This window comes from Ahaetulla prasina, chromosome 13 (genome assembly GCF_028640845.1).
Source record: "Ahaetulla prasina isolate Xishuangbanna chromosome 13, ASM2864084v1, whole genome shotgun sequence".
In the NCBI taxonomy this organism is placed as follows: domain Eukaryota; kingdom Metazoa; phylum Chordata; class Lepidosauria; order Squamata; family Colubridae; genus Ahaetulla; species Ahaetulla prasina.
The window spans coordinates 25,695,074-25,715,918 of NC_080551.1; the positions used below are offsets into that span (position 1 = coordinate 25,695,074).

Sequence of the window (20,845 nt, forward strand, 5' to 3'; positions counted from 1 at the left end):
TGGGGTGGGAATGGAGATTTTGCAGTATCCTTCCCCTGCCACACCCACCAAGCCACACCCCCAGAACCGGTAGTAAAAAAATTTGAATTTCACCACTGCCATGATCTGCTGTTGCTCCTGCTCTGCTTATATTGTTATGACAATGTTAGATTGTTGTTTTGGCTGAGGGCCTGTCAGTGTTGGAAAAACACTAGCAAGGCAAATGTATCTTTGTTAAGAAGTTTGAAAGAAAACCTAAGTCACAAGAGGCAACTGAACTCAAAACAATGCCATGTAGCAAATGCTATTCTGCATTTTGTGCACTGAGTTTTGCGTGTAAAAGTACGTAGGCCAATATCATTCCCACAGAGCACGTCATCAGAAATGTTTCCAGGTCAACCAAAGAAAGAATGTTAAATCTTTATTGGGGATCTCAGGAGGGCCAGAGGTCCTGTATTCGGGAGACTTCGACATTGACGGGTAAAGTTGAGTTAAACCTTGCTTAAGGCACGGGGCAATGGAGGGCGCAGCCAATTTATGGGATCTCTCAGAATTAGATCTACAAGCTTTTGCCGGCCATAAACTCCTGCTGGACCGTCTGCAGTGAGACGTTGCCTGGGGTGCACCCACAAATGGGAAATAAAACAATGCTTGGCAACTGCTGAGTGCAAAGGGATGAATGAAGTGTGTGTCAACAATGAACAAGAAACAGGCGTGGCTAGAATTGTACCCAAAGTCCGGCCAGACCCGTTTCCTGACTCACTTAAAAAGGAAACTATGTGGGGGGAAAAACAAGGGGTGGGGTGAACAATCAATCCCTGGTATTTTCGGGCGGGGGGGGGTGTAGATTCCTGATTTTTAATGTTCTGACCGCCAGACATGATTACTCGGTGCAATCAAATCACGGATGGCAGAATGTAAGAAAACTGCAAAATATCCATCCACTTACCCACAAAACAGATCCATCCATCCTTGTTTATTAAAGAAGGCGCCTCCCACCCCTCACTCGACCCATTAGGAATGTTTTGAAGAATTCACAACTGCCTCTTTGACTATTGATTTGATTGATGGGACTTCCTATTGCCACTCATCTCACCTGAGTGACTCTGGGCAGCCTAAGAGCCCACTGGAAGGCCGGGAGGGTTGGGAAGAATTTCAGGCCAGGAAGGCTGTTTGGGCAGCAAAGAACAATTTTGGAGGTCCCTCCTTGTTTTGCAGACCTGCCAGTTCCAGCTTTCCCATCCTGCTCGCCAGAGAAAACAGGAGCAAGAGGAACATCAGCAGTGTCCACTTCAGCTCCCCAGCCACTCCCGGCCAAGGGAGAGGCAGGCTCTTATCAGACTTGCAGCTGTCCGGCCATCGGTTGTAAAATCAGGTATGACTCAAGTTAGCAATGGAAATTCTGGTCCTATTGTCATAAATTGAGGATTACCTCCATTCTTACTCCTGGCTATGAAGAGGCGTGATCCGTGCCTCCAATTCCACTTCATTTCAATTTCAAATCTTTATTGTCAGTGCACAACATATGTATAATGAGATTGGTTGAGCTCCCTCAGTGCACACACACCCCGACACAATACCGCTCACAGTGAAGACAGAAAAATCACTAACCCAATAAATCATATGAACCACCCCCAGTCCTAATGCACCAGTGTGAACATGTTACACGTTGCGCCAGCCCTGCAAGTCCATCGTACTATGTAGTTATGGTTATTTCTATTTCCATGACTCTATTCCCCCCTGCCCTAAACTCACAAACTGCAGTAAAACAGAGAGGGAATTGTTTTGGGTGGGTGTTGCTTTTTTTGGTAGGACTGGAACTCTCCGCCTTCGCTCCCAGATAAGGCTGAGCGGAGGCAGCCTGCTGCTGAAGGCAATCAGAGGTTGGGTGTCAAACGTCCTCCTGTCCCAGCTAAGACCTCCTCGCAAGCCCCAGCACGTTTGCTGGAAAGACGGTGTCTCCGTAATCCAGCCGAAAGGGAGAACATTCAAGGTTCCCAGGGAGCTGGAATGCGTGTGCAGGCACGGGCCCATCTGCTGGCACCAGGCCTGAGAGAGGCAGCTGGTTTTGGAGGAGCATCAGAGAAAACCATTAGCAACATTGATCCACCAGCAGAGTCGATTATGAATTCATAATCGATGAATTCAGCCGACTGCGTAGCCCATCCTTCAGGAGACCAACAGAAACGAAGCAGGAGGAGACAAGTCCAGGGTTTTCTTTTGTTTTGGGCAATTGTGCTTTAAATATCAAGCTGCTTCTCATACATTTACCCCAGTAACCTTCTTGGCTGAGCAGGATGGAAACTGGAGTCAGCCGCAGCCACTGCACGGCATAGATCCAGCCAAGCCAAGGCCAAGCAGAAGGCAGTGAGCAGCCAGCCTCAGTGGTGGAAAAGGGAGCTCCTCCAAGCCAAAGATGGCCAGGACCACAAAGCTAAGGGTCATCTGCCTCTAAACCGATGCAAAAGTATTATCTCCTTTACTTGCTGCAGCTCCAACAGGCAGGGCTTGGTGAAGGAGCACCAGTGTCTCTGAAGCGGAAGAAAAGAAGGAGATCTGCTTCACTTTGCTCACAGAATTGAGGGATAATTAAGTGTGTGTGTGTGAATCGGGGTCCTTTCTGGGACCAGTTTCCCCACCCCTAGCTCAGCCAAAGCAGCCAGCTGGGCTTGAGGGACACGGCCCTTGTGCCTGAGACAAAAGCTGTGTCCAGGGGCTTCAGCAAGCACCATCGATGGACGGATCCTCCCAGTCTAAGCAGCGGGGGAAGATTTGCAGGTCACTGGAGGAGGCAAAAGCCCAAGGTCTCCCGCGTGGAACGGAGCCCAGCAAATGCCCGCAGGAGCACTCGGCTTCCTGCATCATCGGCTTGGCTGCAAAGAGGGAGAGGCGAGCTCAGAATGCAGCAACATCGCATTGGCTGCGCCGCTAGAAGGAGGAATTGTGCAGGGCCACGTTCACCCACTGCAAGACCACCGAAGGGGGGAAGCAAGAGGGGCTGCAGAGGGTGCTGCTTGGTGAGGCATCAGCCCAATGCGCCAGGAAGATTTACAGATAGTCCTTGACTTACGACAACTTCTGCCGCTAAGTAAGTCACACCTGATTTCAACGCTTTTGCTGTGGTCGCTAAGCAAATCCCCTCCATGTGGCTTCCCCCATTGACTTTGTTTGTGGAAGTCCCCCCACCCCGAATGTCGCCAAGGGCGATCGGATGGGGCCAAATTTTGATCACTTGATTGCGGGGACCCTGTGAGGTTATTAAGTGCAAAGACTGGTCACAAGTCGCTTTTTTCAGTGCCGTCGTAACTTTGAATGGTCACTAAATGAATGGTCGTAAGTGAAGCACTACCTATGTTTTCATTTTATTACACGCGCAGTCAGGGAAAATCAGGACCGAAAGAGGCAGGGCTGATGGGTGTTTGGGGAACATCTCCGAGTCCTGCAAATTGCACGTTATTTTTCTGTAGTAGAAAAATTACACAAATTACAGCCGTTTGTGGATTTCCTGTGGAGGGTTAAAAGGGAAGTCTGAATTTCTGATCTTTGCTTTGGATTGGGACAGGCGTTGTCGGCCAATCTCCCACTCACATTCAGAGCCAAACTGAAGCGAATCGATTTCCAAGCCAGATTCAATCTTACGGTGGGTGTACAGGGCCCTAAAATAAGAGAGACTCAAGCTAATCTTCCTATGTGTCCATTCTGCGCAGGGCCACCCTAAGAAGCTCGACAAGAGTAATTGAAATAGTAACTGAAAGGCAAATTGCAAATTGGAAGTTAGATTCTTTTAAACCAGGAGGGTCCAACTTTGGCACAATTCTCAGACCCATGGACTTCAACTCCCAGAATTCTGGGAGTTGAAATCCACAGGACTTAAAAAGTTGCCAAGGGTGGACACCCCCATTTCAAACCCTCAAAACTTCTCAGTGCAGAATTCCCCTCTTTTTAACACACTATAAAAAGGGGCCAAGTTAAAGCACTTATTCGGCTATCCACAAAACCCAGCCAGCCAGCCAAAGCAGGGCTCAGCAGGCACCAAATTTCCCTTGAAGCAGCTGAACGGCCTGTGTCCCCAAGCAGCCAAGAAGTTACGGCCGCACTCGAGAGGTCAGTTTTGCCGCAACGCGCTCAAGAGGAAATTTGGACCGTAAGTGCAGAGGCCGAGTTCAGAGGAAAAGCCTTACAGATTATCTCCTCTGTTGTCAAGCAGATTTTTTTAAATCCCTCTCCGGAGCCAGCCAAAGCTTCGGGAACCCCACCCGATTATTGTGCATGACTCATCTTGGAAAGATTTTCCTTGTGGGAGGTCAGATTGGATTTTGAAAGAAAACCTGATGTTAAGCAACGCTGCAACCCAAAGGCTCTACCTTCTCATTGAAACCAGCCAACCCCAGCAGATTGCAGAAACAAAGACGATGTTTGTTGTGGCAACCAGATTAAAAACTTACGGCTCTTCGGGAACTAAGAGAGCGTTATGTGTGGATGTGGCGCGGTACAAACCAAACCGAAACCACGTTCTTTCTTGGAGAAAGCACAGCATTTAGGCAGGGATCGTAAGAAATAAACCGTGCCCAAAATAAATAAATAAATAAATATCAGTGTAGAAACACCCACAACAACAACAAATTAAAAAAAAAATTCTGAAAGCTTAAGTGCCTGGAATGTGGGACGGGAAGGCTGATGTCTCAGACACCGGGTGTAACTTTGCACAAACATGGCGGTGCTTTGGCAGAAAACTTTTCTGTGCCATGACACCAAGGCTGCCCTGCCCACTTCATCCTGATCCCGCCTGGGGCAGGAGCACTACACAACTGCGGCCACGCAACCACAGACTCCAATGTTAATTAGTCTGGCATACAAAATAGTGCCAAATGACAATGTGCGTACAAGCTGGGCAAAAAGCCCAAACAAAATTCAAATATGTGTTCCACAAAAATAATAATAATAATAAAAAAAAAAAATTAGAAATCAGCAATTGGGGAATTTTAACTGTATTTTGGAAAGACAAAGACACCTACACTCAAAGCCAGCCCAGTACTCACTTTGACCCCCTGAAAAAGGAAATCAATAAATAAATGGAAGTTGAAGTCCACAGGCCTTAAAGTTGCTAAGGTTGGGCATCCCTGTTTTAAACCCTCAAAGCATCTAAATGCCTTTGCGTTTTGGATGATGGCATGTGTCCGAGGACCAAGGGATGATGAGCCTTAAGAGACTCTTAACAAATCAGAGCCCTCTAAAAACAAAATTTAAACTTAAAAGCAGTTTGTGGTTGTGGCCGAGATGGTTTTCCTGACATTCCTGCAACCTGCAGAAAAGGGCAGGGAAATTCAAACTAAGATCCGTTCTCTGCCACCTCCGCCCCCGCTGCCCAAGAGAGCAGAACTCTTCAAATGCAACTGCCCACTTTAACGGAAAGCTACCGCAGGGCTTGGTTTTCACCCAGTAACGTTACTGGAACAAACGGGGATATACAAGCGATTGTGATCGTGCAGAGTTTGGCTGCCCTCCTTCCCATGTTGCTCCAGGCGTTCTCCACACAGGATAAACTCCTCCGATGCGCTTCTTAGGTGCCGAAGACATGGGAAGGTTTAATGGCTGCCCTGCCTGGCAGCTCTGCCCGGTCTGATGGAATTGTCCAACCCCACCTTCTTCGTTCACTGGCGAAGGAGCTCTTTTGCCGAGAAAGACTGCTGTTCCTGCTCACGATTAAGTCATGTGGCCTTGGTTGGGGTGCTTCTTTTTCCAGAATTTCCGGTTTGGGCCTTGATTCGCTGGCCTGGAGCCCTTGTTCTGCGCAGTCCCACGCTTCTTCCTTGGGGGCTCAGCCTGCAGGGAACGGTCCCTGGATTCGGTGGAGATTGGCCCTCGGTGGCTGGGTGTGCCGGGGAAAGCTTTGGCTTTCCTACTCATCTAGGAGCCAGAAAGGGAGAGAAAGAGGAAACTGCTTCAAAATGAGTCAACACTCAAGTTTCTGTCAGAACTGGTTAAAATGTAAGTCACCCTGAAAGCTCTTTCTTTCTGCTGTTCTGCCCCCAAATGAAAACCAACAACACTGCAGCAAGTTAATTATGTGCACAGTGACAACACACCCTTTATTATACAGGACAATCCTGCACTTCAGAGAAAGCAGCCCTCTTGAATTAGCTAATTGTTTTCTTGGCTTTGCTCTTGAGTTTTCCTTTGCAAAGCAAAGTGATCAATATATTTATTTTTACCCTTATGAACCTCTTTCAGACTTGTCCCTTTTTCAGGCTTGTGGTCTGTTTTGTCCAAGAAAATATGGTCGCTGTAAACGTATGTTGTTGTGAAGGAGCCATGCAGGGCAGTGAGGGTTTCGGTATCGCTAGGGTGTTATTATCTGCTTCCCCTCTTCTGAACCTGTGGAACAACTTGCCTCCAGAAGTTGTGGGTGCTCCAACACTGGAAGTTTTTAAGAACAGACTGGATAACCATTTGTCTGAAATGGTCTAGGGTTTCCTGCCTGAGCAGGGGGTTGGACTAGAAGACCTCCAAGGTCCCTTTCAACTCTTATTCTATTCTATTCTATTCTATTCTATTCTATTCTATTCTATTCTATTCTATTCTATTCTATTCTAACCTCTAGGACAGGGGTCTCCAGCCTTGGCAACTCTGACTTGTGAATACCTCAGCCAGCCATGGGAGTTCTGGGAGTTGAAGTCCACAAGTCTTAAAGTTTCCAAGGTTGGAGATCCCAGCTCTAAGATTTCTCCCTCATCTCTATTTGCAGAACTACTATTTAAATGTCTTCTGGAATTACTGTATTTTTCAAAGTATAAGACACACTCCCCCGCCCCCAAAGAGGCTGAAAATTTGGGTGCGTCTTATACTCCGAATGTAGCTTTTTCGAAGCTGTTTTCAGCCTTAACGAGGCGCTAGTGAGTGAAGGGACCTTCCGCGCTTCGCCTGGTTTTCTCATTGCTTCTCTCTCCGACGATCAGCTTTGCTTTAGAAACTGTTTTTCAGCCCCAAATGAGGCGTGCGCATACTCAAAACCAGTGAACTAATGTGCTGAAGCTGACCAGACTAAGGACGCTAGCCAGAAGAATACCTGGTAGGCAGAATTCCCCCCACCCTATTTTCCTGCCCAAAAACTAAGGTGCATCTTATACTCTGAAAAATACGGTACTTTGAAAGGCGATGAAGCAGCCCACTTTGAAAACTAACATCTCTGGAAAGGTTTTGTAATTAAAAAAGGGGGAGCCCTGCTCTCACGTGGGGTGGCCAAACCCTAAATAGTTTTTCCCAATAATTCTTCCTCACCTTCATGGTCCTGGCGCCCTTGTCCGGCACTGGTGGGAAAGTGCACGGGACGCGGCCCTGAGCAAAGTGATGCGGCAGAGGGATGTTGGGGTCGAGGGGGACCCAGGGCACCGAGAGGGAAGCCGGGGTGGGGGGCAGGTTGGCGTGAGCGGCATGCAGGTTGTACATGGCCCGAGTGGCAATTCCTTCCGAGCTCTTGTAGATGGACACCGAGGAGTCTCCCGCCAGGTGAGTCAAGAGGAAGGAGCCCTCCTGCAAGCTGACAACACAACAGCCATTACAAACCCGCACCAAATCTGCAGAGCTTTTCTGCAGCAGCCCCTGTTCTCCTTCCGTAAAGCTCTAAAAACCTGGCCCTGTTCCTGGGGTGCTACCTGCGCCAAGGCCCCCACCTCCTGGCTGTATTGTTAAAGCATCATACCAAGCTTGCTTTTGGTGTGCACTTTGAATTTGATGTTTTTCAATGTTTTTTTTTTACCATTTTAATGCTTTTTACTATTTTTACTGTTTCAACATGTTTTTTAAATTTTAATTGTAATGTACGTTTTGACTTGGGAGCCGCCCAGAGTCATTTGCCAAGGTGGGCGGCTACGCAAATCAAAATCAAAATCAAAATCAAAACCAATCAATCGATCAATCAGGTTGCTCCCTCTGGCTCTGTGGGACGCAAACTGCCTCCTTTGCACTCTGTCACCGATATGCGGTTTTGAACGTGTGCGATGATGATCCAGAATAGATTCGGGTCTCCACCCCTCCCCCTTATCCCAAATTCCAAGTGTTCATTACAAGGTTCCCAGCACAGGATTCTGGACCTCTGGGCCTGGCCTTAGTTTAAATCATTTGCTACGCACGCAAAGTTCAGAAAGAGAAGGAATGGAGAAAGCCAAGTACGTACCCAGCCACTTTCTTCAAGATGTTTTGGAGAATATGTAATGAATTGGTTGGACTGTGGAGGGAAGAAAAGCAGAGGTGAAATGTAAAATTTGTTACTACCGGTTCTGTGGGCGTGGCTTGGTGGGAGGGGTGTAATGTGACTGGGTGGGCGTGGCCAAGTTTTTTGTTGTTGTTTTTGTTTTACTTTTAAAAGCATTTTTTCTACAACATCTTTGGCCAAAGATGTTGTGCATGTGGGGGGCAGGAATTTTTGCTACTGGTTCTCTGAACCACCCACCGCCATCGCTACCGGATCGGGCGATCCGGTCCAAACCAGGAGCATTTCACCCCTGAAGAAAAGCATTCACAAAATAATTAGGGGAAATTAATGTATTATGCAAACTTCGCAATGGCTATTTTTTCAAGAGATAAACAGGTGTGCAGAACTCTGAGGAATGGTATGGATTCCGAAGGCAAAGCTCTTTCTGGCAGCCGCCAGAGACAAGCCGGTGAGAGGTCAGACTCCATCAGCTGTTTAAGTTATTTTAAATCCATTCCGAGCAGCTGCAGGATGTGTGGATAAACCATGAAACATGGCATTTGACAGGAAGTGCAGCATCCTCAACTGTCAGTCACATTTTGGGGCACGAAGTTCCTAAACCTCATGACTCAAAAGAAAGTCTGAGAAATCTCTGGACTTCGTCAGCTGTCATTCCGCAAAGGGATCAAGAAATGAAAGCTTTGGGGAGGCTTCTGTGGCCGAGTATGATCAGAGTAGCTCTACTGTAAAATAAAAGACCCTCCTCTTATTAATACTGGCTCAGGATAGCAGGAAAACAGGGAGTCCTTGACTTACAACTAGTCACTTAGTGACTGTTCCAGTTTACAACAGGAGCAAAAAAAAGATATTTACAACCCAGGTTTGAAGTTCTGACAGCTGGCACCCCTCCCATTGGTTTATGACCAGTGTGTTCACTTAACGACCATTGCAAAAAAGTTGTAAAATTGGGCGTGGACATGTGATGACCTGCTTAATAACCAGATCATAAGTCTGGGCTCAATTATGGTTGAGGACTACCTGAAATCCAAATATTAGTAGCTCACTTATGGATAAAATTTCTGTCTAAATGATCATTCAACCGAAAACTAACAGAGGGTTGAGTATTTGTAGACCAAAGAGAGTAAGATATCATACAACTAAAGAGTAAATACTGATTAAAAAAAACAAACCATGATTTCTACTGCATTTGCTGGAAGAAAATATTTAAATTCAGAAATTAGGGACTCCCTATAAGAGAACTTTTCATTATGGGAAGTTTTTTTGTTTACTTGTAACACTGATTTGCCAGCCATCTTACTTACTTAAACGTGCCAAATCGTCTTTTCAAGGCCTTCCCTGTCAGCCGCTCAAGCAGGAAAAGTTGGGAAGTCAGGGCATCGATGTGACCTACAGGAGGAGGAGATTCCCCAAGTGGAAAGGAAGAAACGTCAAAGCCGGAGGCACCGCAGCTTAGGCCAAAATGAAACTGCGAGACTGCCAGAACTTGAAACAAAGGGAAAGTCAGGCTTAATTCGGAGGCTGAGCTTGCCTAGCCCCCTAACCTATTAGCTTGTTGTGGTTTATCCAATCAACCAGGGTTAGCATGAAGCACGCAGCAGGCCTGAAAAGTTTTTCTGCTCAGACTCTTAATTTAAAAGAGGGCTTTTAAGCTCTCTAAAAACCACTCCAGTGATTTTAAGGTCCTGTGCATTGCTCAGGAAATGGCCCTTTCTTGGGTGTGGACTGAAGTTGAGTCTCAGTTAGGTTTTCAGTCCCCATGTCCAGCAGAAGAGCAACAAATGCTCTGAACTGAGGCAGATTTGAGATGCAACTGACCAAATGCCGCTTTCTCAACAGGATCCTATCAGGATTTTTACTACTCTTGCTTTTGGAGATTTAATTGCTCCGAATGAGATCTTCATACAAGCCACAAAGGAGGCGTTCCAGCGACTTTATCAGCTACTTGGAGACCAAAGTTTCACAATAAGGTTCATTATCTTCGTGCCATCTGCCTCCTGTTTGATCCCACGTATCTGCCAAGTTCAGTAAACACAGGATTTTTGAAAGAATTACTGGAACATTACAGTTGGTCCTCGACTTACAATTGTTTGTTTAGTGACCATTTGAAGTTACAAAGTGACTTACGACCGTTTTTCACACTTATGACCTTTGCAGCATCCCCATGGTCAGGTGATCAAAATCTGGATGCTTGACAGCTGACTCACATTTATGAGGGTTGCAGTGCCCCGGGGTCACATGATCCCTTTTTGCGATCTTCTGACAAGCAAAGTCAAAGGGGAAGCCAGATCCACTTAACAGCTGTGTTACTTGTTTAACGACTGCCGTGATTCATTAACTGTGGTAAGCAAGGTCGTGAAATGGAGCAAATTTCACTTAACGAATGTCTCACTTAGCAACAGAAACGTTGGGCTCAATTGCGGTCGTAAGTCAAGGATTTCCTGTATTACAGTCAGTTGTATAAATCCCCTGGCAGGAAGGACGCTGCATTCTGTTTTGCAAGGAGAAAACCCACTTACCCACAGTGAATGAAGTATTGGAATGTAACAAGCTTTCGGTCCACAGCAGACAGACTTCGTCTTCAGTCAAGGCTTCTACACCGTAAAAGGCCTGGTATTCCAACTTTGGCAACATGTAAACAGGAAAGTGCTGGAAAACAAACAAAAGCTTTTCCACTTGAAAGTATTTCCACTCCGCCTACTGAGTGGGAAAGCAAAAGGTAATCTCACCCTCCTGGCTAAGACTTGCCTTCTCTGAGACCAGCCCCTTAGAGCTACAAGTAAGAAAGGAACAATAATTTGCTTAGAGAATTATTGTTTACTGATTAATAGGAAACTCAAGTTATACTGTTAGGGATCAATCGGAAAGATTCTTCCTCAGCCAATTTTTGTTTTTCCCCATTCTAGAGAAAGCAGATGACACTGCTGTATGTCGTTCCTTTATGAAGCTGGAATTGGATGGGACGGTGGCTCGAACTCTCCGAAACAAGAAACAAGGAATGTAACTCTTACACCAGCCTTCAAAAAAAACAAAATGCCAAAGGGTTCACAGGTGAGCATCTGTGAAGTCAGAAGATACAATTCTAGCATTTACTACACTGGCACATAATACCCACCCTGGAACAGACCGCCAAGACTACAGTGGTAAAAAAATGGCCAAGTGTTATGACCCAGGCCCAAGTAATAGATGCAATCAGTTCAAAAACAAACAGACTTTATTAGAACAGCTGAGAATTAACTCATTCTCAGCATCGTCCAAACTAAATCAAAGCAAATTCTTTATAATCCAAATTCTTCAGGCTTATCACCAACCTTGGTCTATTGTGGCAAACTGCCAAAGGCTTTTCTTGGCAAAAGTTCAAAAGCAGAAGATGCCGACAAGAAATAAATGCAGCAAGACAAGGAGCAATTCTATCAACATTGTTTTCAGGCAAAGAGCCCAAACGCCGTTGCTGGTCTTTTAAGCCTTATGGGAGGGGCCAATCATACTCCCAAGTCGTCCTCTTTGCCTTAGCTGCTCTTGCCTTCTGGCAGCTCTTCTCATGCGTGCATTAGGAACAGGCTCCTCCTGTTCCTCTGCCTCACTACTATCAGCCTCTGGAGGCTCCGGAGTCCACACATCACTCCCAGATGGCCCTGGCCCCATCTCTGCCTCCAACACAGAGCCCTCGTCCAGGCCTTCCTCAACCTCCAAGACTGGCCCACGCTCTTCCTCAGCCTCATCGCCGTTGCCAGCTCTGCTGGCGGACCACAACACCAAGGACCAAAAACATTCACTCCTATTTCTTGCAAATCTAGGAGAGACTTTTAAGAATTTAACCCTGTAATTCTGCCCCCTTTGGAAATCCAGGGGGAGCGGGAAAGATGACGAATCAGAGATGACACCCTACAAACTCAGCTTAAAGGAATTACCCATATTACAAATCATCTGCCAAGAATTCTTTCTCTCTTACTGCAGGCTCACAAACCCTCACGCTTTTATTTCATGCCCTGGAAGAAACGGTTTCTGCCAATGACAATAACTATAATGACCCCAGCAGGAATCCCGCATCGGAGCTGGCTAAAATCTAAATCCACCAAAGCGTTTCGTACCCCCAAGAAAGCCATCCTCCCACCTGAGAACCTACCCTCCTGAATTTTGCCTTTTTCTGATGGGGTCTCAACTCGGCTTTCTGGACGGTGGTCCGCACCAACAGCAGCATGTCGTCCAAGCTGTACAATTTGTAGACCAGGTTGCCATGCTGAGGAGGCTCGTAGTCGGCCGTCTCTTCAACTGCATCCCACAGCATCCCTTTCAGGAGACGGGAGAGACATGGTCATGCTGGCTCTTTTGTGCACAAAGATGCTTCACCCATTAAAGAAATTTTTCTCCCTAATATGAAATTCACTTGGATCCTGAACAAAGAATGGATTGTGTACAGATGTACCAGAAATATTTACAGCAGTGTTGCAACTTTAAGATGGGTGGACTACAACTTCCAGAATTCCTCAGGCACCTTAACTGGGGAATTCATGGGAATTGAAGTCCACTCATCTTAAAATTGAATTTTGAGAGTTGAAGTCCACTCGTATTCAGTTAAATTCTGGGAGTTGAAGTCCACCCATCTTAAAGCTGGCCATCTTTTGAGAATCATGGGTTTACAGCTACTGCCTAGCCATCACATAACCTACCTTTCTGAGGCCCCTGGTAACAGGTTGCCCAGGTGAACTTGGAGGAGGTGCCTATATTTGCTACAGTATTTTGTCCTGGCTCCACAACTGAAGAGGCCAAAGGGAGAGAAGGGGCATCTGCCTGGCCTTGAGTAGGATTCAAACTCCTTTCACTGGTTACCGGCAGGTGCCCATGAGAATTTGGAGAAGAGGGCTTCAGGAGCTTGGTTTGCATTTTCAAAATCTGCCCCAGGGGATCGATTTTCTCAGACAATCGTGGGCGAAGCTTGCAGGGAACACTCTTTTCGTGCGTCTCCAAAGACTCGGCTGGTCTTTCTGAGAGGGCCTGTCCAGGTCTGGGGGAAGGAGGAGCAGATCCCCCAGCACCAGGTTCAGGCGCATGGCCAGGTTCGCATTCTGGATCGATGATGATGATCAGATGTTCTCCATCCATGTCACTGCTGCAGGACAGGGCAGGGGATCGGACATCTTTGGCAGTGCCTTCAGTGATATTACAATTTTTATCTGAAGAAGCAATCAAGATATTGTGGTCCAGATTTTTTTCTTTGGCCAAAGCAAGGTTTCTGCCATCTGGGTCCGTTTCCATCGGCTCGAAAGCGTCACCCGATGAGTTTCCCTCATTATCCAAATCTGGGGGGTTCTTTCCCAAGGCTGAGGCCTTCCTGCTGCTAAAGTCTGTTTCCTGGTCCTTCACTTTACTCCTCCTCCCTTCCTGCCCTTTTTCCATTGTCAGGTACTCCGAGAAGGCCACCTTTGCAGGAGAGACCTCAGCTGGAGAAGCGGTCAGAGGCCTTGCAGCTGAAGCAAAACTCTCCAGTTCGGTGACGTCCGTATCGAAGTCCAGATCTGCAGAAACGGATTCCTGCAAGGGTCTGCCTTGGCAGGTTTTAAGCTCTGTTCCCAGCTGGAAGAGAAAGAGAAAAAACGGGGATGCAGCCTGGAGACACACATGGCATCATTTGCACCACATCACAGGTCTTGAAGGTTTCAACTGCCAATATTCCTTTTTTTTTTCCAAATGCAAGCTTCTTATCCTATGAAATTTAGGCAACGTTCCTTTTAGTACTTCAAACAAAACAAAGAAACAAGATTGAAACTCACCATCTCTTCTGACGGCTTGTCTAGTATCACAGCTCGGGATACAATACTGGATTGCTTCGTCATGTAAAAATCTATCAGGAATTCATGAAAAAGCTGGTTTTTTTCCCTCACGCTCATTTCCTTCTTCGGGAGAGGCGGGTTGATGTAGGCCACTTTGACTGGTTTCAGGCCTTTGGGAGAAAAAAAAGTGGATTTTCGTATTTTTTTTCTTTAATCTTCTAAATATGGAAGTACACAAAGTACATTTCCCAGATAATAGGAGCTGGATTTGCCTTCCCAAAACTTTTTTTTAAAACCATTATTAGTTGGAAAAAGATAGTCAATAAACAAGAAGTAGAGGTTGTTTTAATCATCACATAGAATCTTTCGGTGAAAAATAAATACACAGGTCATGTAACAGAATAATAACCCAGAATAAACAAACTGCACTCTCCAGACAGAGTTAATATTCAACATCAAAAAGAAACTGTGAAGCCACCTACTGTTAGTTTTTCCTAGTCCATTTCCTATTCTTTGCTATTACAAGATCAACAGTCATTTTGTATAAAAAGAAACCACATTTGTTTGCTTTTGTTTCCAGACACTTAAAGCAAAACTATTCTGTTTGGAGTTAAGGCATAATTATGAAGTTCCAAGGGACTCTAGATCAGGAAAATGAACATGTGCACAATCTATTTGGCTCACTGTAAAGTTCTAGTGATGAGGCTGACCAGTGGTGGGATTCAGCCAGTTCGCACCACTTCGGGAGAACCGGTTGTTAACTTTCTGAGCAACTTGGCAAACTGGTTGTTGGAAGAAATCATTACGGTAGAGAACCGGTTGTTAAATTCCTTGAATCCCACCACTAAGCCTGACCCTTACTTTGAAATAACTTGCAGAAGTCAGCATCAAAACCATTTAAAGACCAACTCTACGCTAAAATGAGGGAAAAAACCGAAGCTCACCAGCAAGAGAAACTGTTTTCACCAACACAGGAAGTTCCCACTGCTGCTTATAATCCAGACCGTGATTGTTCAACAGAGTATATAAAGATTCACCGGTCAAAACCACCTGAGGACAGTATTTGGCAGCCAGTTTTTCAGCATTTGGGTCAGTGCTAATGTCCTTTTTTAAAAAAAATGGAAATGATGAGATAATAAATTGTAAATTAGGTTGAACAAAATGACATGATTACCCTATTAAAGTTGAAGAATTAACTAATGTCCCTGAAGTATTTTTAGCACACGATAAAATTGGGCAAACATGACTATTTATCTATCTTGGCCTTAAGAATCAACATAATTAGGCAAACATGACTATTTATGTAACTTGCCCTTAAGAATCAACAGCTCCTTTGTTCAGGCTTGATTTGGAGTTAGTCAAGTCTGCATCCTGCCCGCTTTCTACAAATACCTCACTCTTACCTATACATGTGTGGGTGTGTTCATGTGTGCTTAGAGTTAAGATATCTTAAATCGTAGAGCTTGCTAATGATATCATTTCACCATGGAACAATGCTTATGTTTATTACTCGTTGCCCAAATATCTCTCGGAATTGTCCCTAAACTGGATTTGCAGCAGTTGTTTTAGAGTACAGAACGTAATATAATGATGAAGACATTTTTCTTCTAAACTAAAACAATGGCAAACTCTGATTATTGCTAAAGGTAGGACATTTCTGAGTTGGGTTGAACTCAATTTAAAACAAAATTTAATCCATTCTAAAACGAACCAACGGCAAATGTTGGCTTGGTCCAAAGTTATAATTTCTGCCTTGTCTATAATAAAAAGTGAAGAAGCTGAAGCCTACTGTATTTTTCGGAGTATAAGACACACCTTTTCCCCCAAAAAATGAGGGTGAAAATCTAGATGCATCTTATACTCCGAATGTAGCGCCACCCAGCTTCTCAAATGGAGGTGTCAGAGACTGAAAAAAAGCATCAGAAACGAAGCTTCAGAAAAGAAGCCCCCAAACAGAGGCTTTTTTTCTGAAGCTCTTTCGGAGGCTTTCAAGAGGCAGAAAAAAAAAACCAAAAAAAAAAACACCCCCAAACCCACAAGGCAGAGAGCTCACAACCAAGAAACCGGTTGCTAAAATTCACCTCTGGGAACAGCTGATTGGAGGTATTCCGGGAGGCCGTTCTACCTGCCAATCAGTTTTTTTCTTATTTTCCTCCCCAAAAACTAAGGTGCATCTTATACTGCGGTACGTCTTGTACTCTGAAAAATAAGGTAATTAAGTCCTTCTCCTGATCAGGAAGAGAAAGAGACCTCAAGTTCACACCAGTTTAGAGCTCATTACCACAGTGTCAAAGTGTGTTCATGTGTTCACGCGTGAAGTATTTCTGCTCACTTTTTTTTAAAAGAACGGCTTCAAATCTCCCTGCAATGAGAATTCTGAGTAACAAGGGGAGCTATTAAAGTGGAAGGAAAGCACAAGAGCCATCGGGATCACCTGCAGGGAATGGTTAACGCACAAACCTGATTGAAATCGAGCAACACGTGGTTGGCCCGATTGCATGCTTACATTGTGCAGCTGGGCAGCACGGTGCTCCGGAGTCCCACAGAGTTGTTCATGCTTAGTTTTATCCGCAGGTAAATTAATTGATGTTGGCAGCTTGGGGAAGAATCGCTTAACAAGATGCACCATTCCCTTGGAAGAGAGAAAATATACATATACATACATACATGTAACACCTTCGGTTAAATGGCTGTCCAAGGAAGAAACCACCTACGCCTACTTCTTGGAGGGTCAAATAGAGGGAAAGTCCCCCCCAAATCTCCAAGGAGGGATGGAAATCATTCTTCCTGAAGAAAAGCTCTGACTGGAGGATGGGGAATGGAAGAATTTATATTCCTTGCAGACAGCTGGTCATTTGCATGCTTTTAGCAAGTCGTTGGAGGTGGGTTTTTTTGGTGGCATCAGGGTCACCAGTCAGAGCCAAAGAAGCTTCTTGGATGAGAAGTGAAATGTCTTCAAAGAAAAACCAGAAAGTCCAGTTGCCTCTTGAAAGAGCCCCTTTGGGATTTTCTGGGAAGCTTACCAAGGCGACAAGACTTTTTTCAAACTTCAGGGTCAACTCTCTAGTAAATCGTCCGCCCATGAGGCTGGTAACTTCGTGGAGAGAATACCGTTCAGGGTAATTCTTCACGCAGTCCATACGAGCGCTCAGGAAATCCTCCAGGAAAGCAAAAAAAAAAAAAAGGAACAGTGCTTACATTTTTTCATCATGAAGGAGCTTCTGCGCAGAACGTTTTTTCTTCTTCTTTTTTTAGATTAACCAATGTATGAAAAAAAAAAACCTCCAACCATCTACCATTATTTTAGAAGCAGAGGGCTCCTCCATTCTTGCAAAAGGCAGCAGAGCCCTCTTTCAGTATTACCTTGGTGTACAGCAAGGCATCTTCAGAGATGTCACTGTAATCTTTAGCACAGCTTCTAGCAGCATTCCGAGCGAATTTCAAGAATTCTGCAACTTCTTTGCTCACAAATTCTCTCATTTGCTGAAAGAAAAGCAACGGTGGCAGCTTTTAAGTCGCAATTCTTTTAGACGGTTGCTATTACGCTTATCTCCGCAGCAAACCAGAAAAAAAAGAAAGAAAAAAGAAAAGAGAGGCAGTCCTTACCAGATACTGAGTGTAATTCCTTTGCTGAGACCAGGGTAAGAGGTTTGGGTCGGCATTTAAATATTCAGACAAAAGAAACAAATATCTTCTTTGCTCTTTCTCAGAGAGGCTGGAAACATAGGGGTAGGGGACCCGGGGCTCTTGGGGAAGGGCCACAGAGGGCTCTGCCGTCACTGCAGCCTCTTGGCCCGGCTGCTGCTTCTTTTTGGGCCCCGACTGGGACGCAGCAGCTTTGTTCTCCGAGGGCCTGAAACAGACAGAGCCACCTTCAGCCGTGGGCAAGTGGTCTCAATTCCCCTTCAACTGCGGGTTACGAAAGATAATCCTCGACGTATGACCACAATTGAGCCCAGACACTATGTTGCTATGCAAGACATTTGTTAAGTGAATTTTGTCCCATTTTACGACCTTTCTTGCCATGGTTGTTAAGCTGCTTGTTAAGTTAAATCACTGCACTTGTTAAGTGAACCTGGCTTCCTCATGGGTTTTCTTGTCAGGAGGTCACAAAAAGGGATCACATAACCCCAGGACACTGCAATCGTCATAAATGTGAGCAGTTGCCAAGTGTCCGATTTTTGATCACGTGACTATGCTGCAATGGTCGTAAGTGTGAAAAATGGTCGTAAGTCACCTTTTTCAGTGCCATTGTAACTTCGAACTGTCACTAAACGATCTTTTATAAGTTGAGGACTACTTGCACACAGTCCTGACACTTGCTTTTCTTTTTAATTCTGGCCAAAACAGGTAAGGCGTTTTCAGAGTCACTCCCCCAAGCCTCAACCTTAAAGAGAGCATTTAAAAGTTTACTTACAAGGAAAAATACATGGGGTGACGTTTGAGTTACAGCTGTTAAGCGCTGGTTGGAATAATCCTTTTAACTCCATTTTGTTCGCTTTTGAAATCTCTCCCGGGTAAATTTGTATTCCTGCCCTCAGACAAGAAGACGGAGTTCAGCACAACCGGCTGGCAGGGAAAAGGGCTGACCCCAGACCCATTTAGGAACAGGTACAAACAACATTAAAAAGTCACTTCCTTCCAGCAGCCCAAACCATTTCCTATCATTCCTCAGACTCTTTTCAGTACACCTTGACACGTGATGGGGTGCTCCCAGTGTGTGTGTGTTTGTGTGAATCTTCTAAAGCCACTGTGATTGCAAAGGATTCGCTTTGTGGTTCTATGCATTCCACACACATCTCGAGAAATCCTGGAACGGTCCCACAAGACCCAACCCTCACTGTGCAACAGGTTCACTCTGCGCTTAAATCTGCCGGACAAGCACGGTTGAGTCCTGAGCATATTTGGGATGAACTAAGCGAAGTGTTAGCTGCTGACCTAGCCGAAAAGGAAGAACTTGAATTAAGTCCCAGGAAAAGTCTCGGCAGCATCGTCCCTACCGCTCTTAATAACATCGCACAGCTGTCTCTCGGAATGAGGGAACGAGTCCATCCTTGTGGCACGAACTGGCAAATTTAATTAAGCCCTTCCTTCTCCCGAGGAAATGCTGACTCAGCCAGGCTCAGGCGCAGAAGCATCAAGCGACTGGAGCAACTTAAATTAGCACCTTTGGTGGAGAAAAGGTGGAGTGGCGCATCAGGAGAGGTCAGCAGCTTGGGGGGGGAGGGGGCATGAACGTCCAAGCCCCTGCAGAATGAAAGGCAAAGTTGGCTTTCACTGCCTCTTTCCCTCTGCATCACCAGCTGGGGTCTTATTTAAAGCCCTCCTTAATTCAAAGGAAAAAAGATTGTGGGGGGGGGGAGAGGATGGGACAAATATCTGGAGCAGGTGTTTTAAGAATGCACTTACTGATACCTTTTGGATAATGACATTAGTTCGGAGAGAGTTGGAGCCAGAGAGTATTTCTCATAAAGGTCTCGTGAGAAATACACATCGTGACCGTTTTGGGGCGGGATGTCCCTAAAGTGCAAGGAAAAAGAAAACAGTCACATCTATACAAACTTTTAACAGCATCATCAAAGGTTCATCAAAAATGAGAAGGGTGGAATTTCGACTCGCAGGGGTCGTCAGCCAACAATCACAAATTGATTGATTAATACCCCCATTTTTAGACTGCTCCAGCCCAAAACAGAGATGATATAAATAAATAAAATTATTTTTTAGGTACAATGTATTTCTTGCAGTAGGGAAGTATAAAAAACGAGGAGAGCTATTAATCAAGAAATATTAGTTTTTACTGTTTCGATGCTTTTTACTGTTTTAAAATGTTTTCAAGGTTTTAATTGTAATAAGTGTTTTAAATTGTGTGCCGCCCAGTCATTTGCTGAGATGGATGGCTATAGAAATAAAATGAAATAAATAAATTTTAGACAAACATATACAACATACACACACACATATTATTGTGTGTGTGTGTGTATACACACACTATATACACATATATATGTATATATGTATGTATGTATATCTTGGCATATTCGGGTCTTTATGATAGATAGATAGATGAGAGAGAGAGAGAGAGAGAGATACACCAGCCATATTATAACTGACTGCGGGGCTTTGCTGCTTCCAGCAGCGACGGGGAGGATGGGAACTGTAGTCTGATCACAAAGGAAGGCGGGGGGGGGATTTTTTTTGGGGGGGGTGAGGGTCCCAAATGGGGTTGATGCAAGACTCATTAATTTTAAAAAGGTGTCCTCCCCCCTTCTGGCACGATCCGTTTCCAGCCTCTTGTGGCTCTCTAGAGCTGGGGAAGGAGAGGCACTCTGTACGTGCCCAGAGGCTCGCTTCCCTCCCCGTCCCCTCGCACGCTCCGGGGGCCTGGGGTCCACAAGGCACGTCAGGGCACAGTCCTGCTCCCACCCGCCCACCGCCAAAGGCCCCCGACGAGCCCCGTCCGAGCCCCGCAGCCCCCTTACCAGCTCAGCGCCGCCCAAGCGGCCGCCGCCACCGCCATCTTCAGCGTGGCCCGCCACCACTTGCCTTGCGTGGCTACCCGACTGGCGGCGGCATCAGCAAGCACCGCCCCAAGCTCCCGGGATGGACCAATCCTCGGGGTAGACCTTGCCGAGAGGCTCCGCTCGGGAGCAAACTGTCCAATCAGAGGGTGGCGAGGAAGGACGCGTAGAGGGGAACCTGACGCCGTCGTGCGTGAGGGCGGAATCTCCCTCTCCTTTTCAGCAAGCGCGGGACGTTTCGAATGGGAAGCGTGCAACTTTGATTTTTCTTGCATGCGGATCAATAAAGGCGGGATTTTAGGAATAAATCTGAATATTTAGCATTACCACTTTGCAAACAGCAAGAATATAGGGTTTCCTGCTTGAAC

At 45.7% G+C, this 20,845-nt stretch overlaps 2 protein-coding genes across 7 annotated transcripts in view; one reads left to right on the top strand and one right to left on the bottom strand.

Annotated features, from left to right (window-relative positions):
* The window catches only part of LOC131184737 (uncharacterized), a 24,042-nt gene extending 8,046 nt beyond the window's left edge, over positions 1-15,996 (top strand). For 2 of the 3 annotated variants that reach the window (XR_009152029.1, XM_058156440.1), the window contains exons 2-3: positions 1,198-1,354; positions 11,095-12,237. Coding sequence is in view for 2 of the 3 variants with exons in the window: in XM_058156440.1 (XP_058012423.1) it covers positions 1,198-1,354; positions 11,095-11,192 (255 nt within the window). In the remaining variant the exon portion in view is untranslated. Of the gene's footprint in view, positions 1-1,197; positions 1,355-11,094; positions 12,238-14,837 lie in introns of those variants that run through there. The other variant, XM_058156441.1, reaches the window with a different exon arrangement.
* Positions 3,318-20,548, bottom strand: ICE2 (interactor of little elongation complex ELL subunit 2). Of its 4 annotated transcripts, none has more exons than XM_058156430.1 (15): positions 20,439-20,548; positions 19,375-19,479; positions 17,566-17,812; positions 17,323-17,442; positions 16,983-17,117; positions 16,466-16,591; positions 14,904-15,063; positions 13,960-14,129; positions 12,859-13,762; positions 12,315-12,478; positions 10,708-10,837; positions 9,493-9,577; positions 8,153-8,203; positions 7,258-7,516; positions 3,318-5,886 (listed from the first exon to the last, which is right to left on the bottom strand). In XM_058156430.1, exons 1-15 carry the CDS (start codon positions 20,474-20,476, stop codon positions 5,683-5,685), a joined length of 2,898 nt encoding a protein of 965 aa, XP_058012413.1. In that variant the 5' UTR covers positions 20,477-20,548; the 3' UTR covers positions 3,318-5,682. The 4 variants fall into 4 exon arrangements, with proteins under 4 accessions (XP_058012413.1, XP_058012412.1, XP_058012414.1 ...); XM_058156429.1 differs by having other exon boundaries at positions 19,369-19,479; XM_058156431.1 differs by lacking the exons at positions 19,375-19,479; positions 20,439-20,548 and adding an exon at positions 18,377-18,884.
* Positions 20,549-20,845: the final 297 nt, after the last annotated feature.

Coding starts and splice junctions, on each gene's coding strand:
- ICE2 (XM_058156429.1), bottom strand. CDS start 20,476: ATGGCGGTGGCGGCGGCCGCTTGGGCGGCGCTGAGCTG. Junction 19,480..20,438: donor GCTTGGGCGGCGCTGAGCTG/GTAAGGGGGCTG, acceptor CTTGCACTTTAG/GGACATCCCGCCCCAAAACG. Junction 9,578..10,707: donor CAATACTTCATTCACTGTGG/GTAAGTGGGTTT, acceptor CTCCTCCTGTAG/GTCACATCGATGCCCTGACT.